Raw genomic sequence first — 7,787 nt, 5'->3', positions numbered from 1 at the left:
TGTAATTGAAAGATATAATAGTCAACTAAATTTATGAAAAATAAATAAAAAATTTCAATATTACTAATTATAAAATATTTCTAGAAAATTAAACATATATCAGTTTATGTAACTTAATTATTTTATGTAATCATCTAAGAAAATATATAGATATAAAAAATATTTTTATTACTTTGAATTTTTTCGTATTGTTTAAATTATGTTTTAAAAGAAATAATATTTATGTTTTTAATATCAAGATTATCTGTGTAAATTGTTTTTAATGAAATCACATTATATTGAGTTACATATACTCTTTTCGTGATCGACAAGAACTGCAACAGTTAGTATCACGAAATTACCGACGGTGACCTGTTTTACACACAGACTTTTCATGGTCGAGGACAATTGACCAGACCTAATCTGCTGCCAAGGCTGCATTGCGCATAATCGAACGCAATCAATACGAAAAGTTGACGACATATCTAGACAAAAAACATTACGGTTACTTTAGCAAAAGAGGATACTAGCTTCCGCAGTGCCATATTTAGGTTTCTTCTTGCTGAAACGAACCAAACCCTTCTTTATTGGAAGCTTTTATTGTTAAGGTTAGGGTTACGATTACTTTAGCAAAAGAGGATACTAAACTACATCGATAGATATTATACCAGTTAAGACATTATGATCCGGTTTACTTTACAGTGAACATGTTAAGTAGCTTTGTCTAAAAACCACAACAACTATCTCCAATGTTGAAGGCTTTGCCAACTGAAGGGATTGAGATTTTTCGTACATGTTTCCATCTGGTATACCATTACTTTCGGCATTTTGCATGTTTATAGTTTGAGGTGTCTTTTGAGATGTTACAAATTTAACATAGTTTACTTAATTAACACATGCATGATGAGGTCCGAACCAAGTACGTATTTCAGTGCTGCATTGTGGATTCAAAGTTGAGCACCAGTGCAAATTGTGAATGGAATTTTGTAAAAAGGGAAAATTCAAAACTATGATATGTCCTTTTTGGTTGTCTAAACATGAATTTTGAAATCAGGATGGATCATACTATATGGTCTCCACGCTTTTAGATCCACTTCTCTTTGTTACTGCTTAAGTAAGCTTGTAAATTTCAATTGTTTTAAAAGTTTTGCCAAGCTGTAACTTTATTTCATGGAAATAAAAATATAGATGAGAAACAGAGTAATAAAATGCCTAACCATCTATACAGAATTCAAATTGGCTACTGCAAATTGCTAATGATGTAAATGAACGTTTCAACTATCTACTTTTTCCTCCAATGAAACACGTTAAAAAAAAGGTGTCAAACGAGAGCGCCGCACTACTAGAGTTTGGTAATCTGTGCTATCAGCAAAGAAGAAAGGATACTCTTGACAAACATAAAAGTCATAATAATAGTGATGTTTATAGTAAAGTTAGAGACAGAGCAAAAGGAGACATAACTTGATAATTGGTGTTTGAGCAGGAGGAAGAGGCGGCTCTTCTGGAGTCACTGCTTGGTGAAACAATTTAAAACTTTTCATATGGAGACTTGGTTACTTAGCTTTCGTTGTATGTTCATAAAATTGCAATTTGCTTGTAAAGCACTCCTCTTATCTTTTTTTTTTTTATTATTGAAGAAACTCTTTCTCTCTTTGCAAGTAGTCTTCCTTATGCTAAGTAATGGGATGTTAATTAGTTTGATTGTTGCATGCTTGTTAAATTATTGAAAACATCATTGATTAGATTCAAAATAATAACACGTCCAAAGTGGATGGCCGTCAAAACCTAATGTCCCTGTAAACTAATATCAACAAAACTTCCACGTACTCATATATTCCAAGAAAATATCTCACTGCGCCGACCAACCGCCACTTAAAACAATATAATAATCAAAAATAAAAATCGTGGGAGAAAGTAGAACTCTCTCGTTTACGTTATCTACAGTCTTCATGCAAATCGAAATTGCATTCCAGTCTTGACTACTGCTCATTACAAAACCGACACGTGCATGGTCGCCACCATTCTTGATATGTAACGTGTCTAAAAACACCGCCTAAACCCGCCACACCATGCCACGTTGCGTGACACAACGTCTTATGTCTTACTTACGTCCCCACATCGTAGTAGTACTATATAAACATGAGATTACATGAATCAAAATATCCACTCCTCTTAATATAGTACCAAAACCTGAGATTCAACAGTTTTTTCTTGAAGCTAATTAAGTCTGAAATGGAAGTAGGCAAGAGAATGGAGATGTTACAGAGGAAATCGTCGATAGAGACAGAGCCCAGGACGTTGCATCTCGATCAAATAGAAAATGCCCGAGAGGAGGCATTGTGTGTGATAAATACAAAGACCTTCCAGGAAGCACTGGATATTTTCACAAAGGTACTCTATTAATTCTTCAATTTTTTGGTCTTTTCTTTGTAAATTATTTTTAATGGAACTGAAAAATATGCAGGAGACGCAAGAGGGCTTAAGGGCTGGTGAGGAGAAAAGAGGAAGATGTTTAGATTTGAAGGATTATGATGATGAAGATGAGAGATTAATCTTTCTTGATCCTCGTGGTTGGGACATTGCTTCAGCTCCTTTTTAATTAGAAATTTTTTGTTTTGTTTTAGTCTCTTTGTCAGTTTTGATGTAACTCTTCATTTCACCGTGTAAATATACTACTAAACATAATTAGATCCACTATAAACACATTCATCTTCTTTGGAATTGCGAAACGAACATCTGCGGTTTGATAGAAGGGAGAAAGATCAATTATAACAATATTTTTTTAACCATAAGTGAAATACTTTGAATGCTGTTAACATCTTGTTGTAATAGAAAATCAACAATGTGTTAAGTTTGATGTAAAAACACAACAGCAACGTAACATCACGTACATATCCATCCCCATGTTCGATGTCTTTAAGAAGGTAAGATCTCAACACGTAACATCCAACCCAATAATTTTTACTATATGTGCAGTGGCGAATCCAAACTGATTTCTCATTGGGTGCACACAGTGTAAATTTACCAGTGACAATATGTGCATATATGAAATTAGGCTGAGAAACACACTAATTTTTGAAAATATTATGGGTGGTGCATGTGCACACCTCTGATCTCCTTACTATCGCCCCTGTATATATGTGCAGGGGTGAATCTAAATGATTTTTTAGTAGTGCGCAAATCGTAAGAGAAATGATAATAGGGAAAATGAGAATATGATTATGGGATAATAGGGAGGTAGAATGAGATTTGTGTTATCTTATTTAGAAAATATGGATAAAACGGTGGTATTAAATATTGATATCATAACTTGACTGGGCGTGTGTATACTCCCATATCTAACATGTTAGATTTGCTCCTGTAGTTATTTATGTGTGAGTGTGTATGAGTTGGATAGAAACAAAAGAAAAACAGTATAGCCGAGTTTCAAAATTTTAAACGTATTCTCTCTAGCTTTTTTTTTTTTTGTTCAAACGTATTCTCTCTAGCTACTCTTCAATTTCTAGTAACTAAAATGAAATTTTAAAAAAATCTTGATATATAAGCTACTAACCTGACAATTTCCAACACATGAGTTTAGACTCGAATACTTCAGTAGCACTAAAATGATGCCATCTAACATGAACATCGTTCTTTTTTTGCTAAAAATTATTAGTATAATTTTGCTTAAAACTCAAAGGTACGTTACTTTTATAATACAACCAATCGAAAATAATAATGATAATACAACCAATGGTAATAGTATTGAATGTCAAAATTTGACTGAATGCATGTACCACAAATCTAACATGCTAGTATATATATATGACCGTGTATATGAGTTGTAGATAAAACAAAAGAAACAATATTGATGAAAGTTTCTAAATTTTAAACTCTCTAACTTTATAAATTTTTAGTAACCAAAATGTAACAAAAATCTTGATTATGCAAGCTAATTTAACAATTTCCAAATGTTATGACACATTGGATTTGGACTCGAATACACCAGTAGTATCGGCCCTAATCTAAAACTGGGGAAACACCAGCTTTAGACGCCAAATTAACCTATATATTTATGGGCATAAAAAATCTTAAAACATGCATGTATCCTAGTGGTTTCTTAGTTCGAAGCACAGGAGGCACCGATTTTGCTTTAATAATCTAAACTGGACCGGGTCTTGGTAACACGACACCATCCAAATATTGAATATCAAAATTTGAGTGGGTTGCATGCAGGGGAGGATCCACCTTTTGAAAAGGTGTGGCAAGTGCCACATACTAAATTATAAAAAGCTCCGGTAAAAATACATACAAACGTTGTCAGCTCTAATGGTTTGAATGACTCAAGAATGCTCCATGCAACCCAGCTCTAATGGTTTGAATGACTTAAGAGTGCTCCATGCAAACCATGTTCGAATCTCTTGAACTCCTTTTTCTTCAAATTTTTGTACATTTTATTTTATTTTAGTCACATTTTTATAAAATAAGTCTTCCTTTCTCCTTTGTTTTTTCTTTTTGCTATCTAATGAAAAATATTTGTTTTCTTCCTTTACTTTAATATTAGTTTTACCTTTTCAACAATATAAATTATTTTATTTAAGTTTTAATTTAAAAATTATTTTTATCAATTTTCTTTTTAATAATTATATTAAAATAACTAATAAAAAGTATTTAACATAACAAATATGTACATGTTTACCTTATAATTGACTCAAATTTTTTAAAGTATTTTTTTTTTAAATATTCTTTAAAATTATAATTTAAAGAATAATTCAGTCTATTAATATATAATTAAAGTTTAAATAAATATATATTATAAATTTTTATAAATAAATAAATATATATTGTGTCTCATATTAAATTATTTTCTAGATCCGCTCATGTTCCCATGCATATTGATAGATTGTTGTGCACACAGAAAAAAAGATTTGCTCATGAATGTGTGTTACAAGTTGTAGATTAAGAAAAAGAAAAAGAAAAAACAAACAAATTGTAGAAGATCGAAATTTTTAACTTGTTCTCACTACTCTTAAACATCTACTAACCAAAATGTAAAAGAAACTTTGATTTTACTATGTTTGACACATTGGATTTAGACTTGAATACTTCAGTAGCATTGAAACGATATCATCTAACATGAACACTCCTTTTTTGCTAAAAAGTATATGCTTAAAATTCTATAAGTCAAATGCACGTCACAAATGTCATACAACCAATGGTATATAACTTGTGGTTTGTTTTTTTATTCGATTTACAGCTAATTGCACCTTGGAAAATATGAATTAATTCCCTTTTTAGGAATCACAAGAATATAATGGAATACAACAAAATAAGACATATTTTGGAAAATAACAAGAATGATTAGTTACTATATGCATAAATATTTATTCTAAGCATAGACCAGTGGAAAGAAATAAATTTGTTAATAAGAAACATTTTTTTGTTGAAATGACTATAATAAGCATATTACAGTAAAGAAGAGTGTATCTTGTAAAAAGAAGAAAAGTGATTTACCATCTATAACCCTAGGGAAGAGAAGACCAACCCTCTCTCTTTATTCTTATATATATATTTTCTTTTCTTTGCCTTGATTTTCATCCTTTTATGTAGGTGGAGATGGAGTTAGCAACCACCGAAATGTCTAGAGGAAGCAACAGTTGTGACAATAAGAAAACCGAAGGTCATCGGAAAGGTCTCTGGAAACCTTTCGAAGACGACAAGCTCAAGCAACTCGTGGAACAATATGGTCCCCATAACTGGAACAACATTGGTCAACTTTTGTCTGGAAGAACAGGTATATACATTCATATATAGATCTTTCTCATATATTATACACATATAAAAGAATCGGTTTGTATTAGATCAATGCGTTTTATAGATAATTGAGTGATATGGATTCATAGGGCAAAGCTGTAGACAGAGATGGTGCAATCAACTTGCTCCAAACATCAACAAGGGACCTTTCACTAAGGAGGAAGAAGAGAGGCTTTTGGAAGCTCATCGGATCCATGGCAGTCGTTGGGCCTACATAGCGAAGCTGTTCCCCGGGAGGACTGATAACGCTCTCAAGAACCATTACCGTGTCACCATGAAGAGACGCAAACGTATAGGCTTATCTTCAACGCCCACTTCTCCGTTCAACCAAATTCGGAGCCCTATCTTTCCTCTTCCAAGGCTAAGTGATAACCTATACCCGTTTCAGAGGTATCAGATGCACAACAGTCGCGGTCCCTGGCCTTACACTTCTGCTTCAGCGCCTACGAGTGATCAATTTGGATCTTCATGGATCTCGAATGCACAACAAGAAACTGATCTTTATAGGAGAAAGTCGAACGAGTTGGTGGATCATCAGGCAGCTACACCAGATCATGAGAAGAACTCATCAGGAGAAGATGGAACATCCATGATAGATCATGGTGAAAAGAGAGATGTTCCTTTCTTTGATTTTCTTGGAGTTGGATTAGATTCTTAGATATAATAATCACAACTCAGTGACTGTAAGCGTATCTATCATTAGGGTTATGTATTATATTCCGCATTTTGCTTCCTGAAAACCTTTTATGGATCTTCTATCAATCTCATGTTTTCTATCCATTCATATATATATTATTTAAGTGTATACATATATGTATCTATGTATTTGTATCACATGCACTTGAATTGGTACATACGAATACATATATGTGTCCGCGTCTTTATCGTCAGTTTGATACATGGTCTGATGTTTCGTACAGACACATGTAACAAATCTGTACTTTTGATTTATATGGCGTCCTGATTGATACACAAGGAGATGCAAGTCTACTAAGTGTAGATGATAGATAATCATTGTGTAATCATAACCAAATTTGGTGTTATTGTCATATTATCGTTTTTTATTTGTGAAAAGTCACATTAGGGTTTTTATTGTTCTTTCCAAGGGTTTGATCAATATGAAGAAAGAAGTCAATTCAAATGAATAATTCGAAACTCCACCGGGGAATTTAATGCCGATGTGACTGGTAACCATCATAGGAACAATAAGAATCGATAGAAAATGAATGAGTATGAATAAAATTTTAGGAATGATGGTTCCTTATCAAAATTAATGAGGAATAGATTTGTTTTATAATTCTCTACGAACAAAAGAACGAAGAGAAATGAAAAGGAAAACCAATTCCTCATGAATGGTAAAAAGTTTAAAGAATATTAAGGAATATAGTGTTCATCCTCGTTCTCTTGGTCACCAGTCACATCCAACAATTGATTAAACAGAGTGATGAAGCAAAACAAAAGAGGTAAATAAAAACCCATAATAGCAATTACACAATCACATTCTCTCTATATCAAAAAACATAAAATAACATTTTAGAATTAGTCACAATTTGTGATGTAAGCAGTTTTACATGTTTCCACACAGACAATGAGTTAAAAAAAAATGTATCACACATATATCTTAATCTGAGTCAATTTATTTTTATGGATCAAATAAACAAAAAATATGTGTAAAACAAACATTAAAACTCTTAACTGATCTATACTATTATTGGGGAATTGAACTTTTCAATATAATCTCTAACGTTAGAAGTTGGAGAGCGTTAAAGTCTTTGATATCTTTAATATACAGTTAAATATATTTGTTCGAAGAAATTATTTGTTATAAAAGACTTAATATTAATATCAAACAATTTTTTTTAAAAAAATTGTTAGATTAGATAATTGATTTTAATATAATAAAATTTAGCCAAAAATAAATATATATTAAAATAAAAAGATAATGTATATATATTGTGTTGTTATCCAAAAATAATAGCTTTCACTTATAAAATTTCTAAAAATTAAGAAAAAGA

At 31.7% G+C, this 7,787-nt stretch overlaps 2 protein-coding genes across 2 annotated transcripts; both read left to right on the top strand.

The window, feature by feature from the left end:
- Window positions 1–137: 137 nt before the first annotated feature.
- On the top strand, window positions 138–2,712 carry LOC103862240. The gene is made up of 2 exons (XM_009139944.2): window positions 138–2,370; window positions 2,444–2,712. The coding sequence occupies exons 1-2, from the start codon at window positions 2,212–2,214 to the stop codon at window positions 2,576–2,578; spliced, it is 294 nt and encodes a 97-aa protein (XP_009138192.1). The 5' UTR covers window positions 138–2,211; the 3' UTR covers window positions 2,579–2,712.
- Window positions 2,713–2,951: 239 nt separating this feature from the next.
- Window positions 2,952–6,817, top strand: LOC103862239 (transcription factor MYB54). Its single transcript, XM_009139943.2, has 2 exons — window positions 2,952–5,752; window positions 5,862–6,817. Exons 1-2 carry the CDS (start codon window positions 5,575–5,577, stop codon window positions 6,428–6,430), a joined length of 747 nt encoding a protein of 248 aa, XP_009138191.1. The 5' UTR covers window positions 2,952–5,574; the 3' UTR covers window positions 6,431–6,817.
- Window positions 6,818–7,787: the final 970 nt, after the last annotated feature.

The sequence above is a fragment of the Brassica rapa genome, chromosome A03, assembly GCF_000309985.2.
Source record: "Brassica rapa cultivar Chiifu-401-42 chromosome A03, CAAS_Brap_v3.01, whole genome shotgun sequence".
NCBI classification, from domain to species: Eukaryota; Viridiplantae; Streptophyta; class Magnoliopsida; order Brassicales; family Brassicaceae; genus Brassica; species Brassica rapa.
The sequence above is the reverse complement of the archived record's forward strand: the minus strand, read 5'-3'. Positions and strand labels throughout refer to the sequence as shown.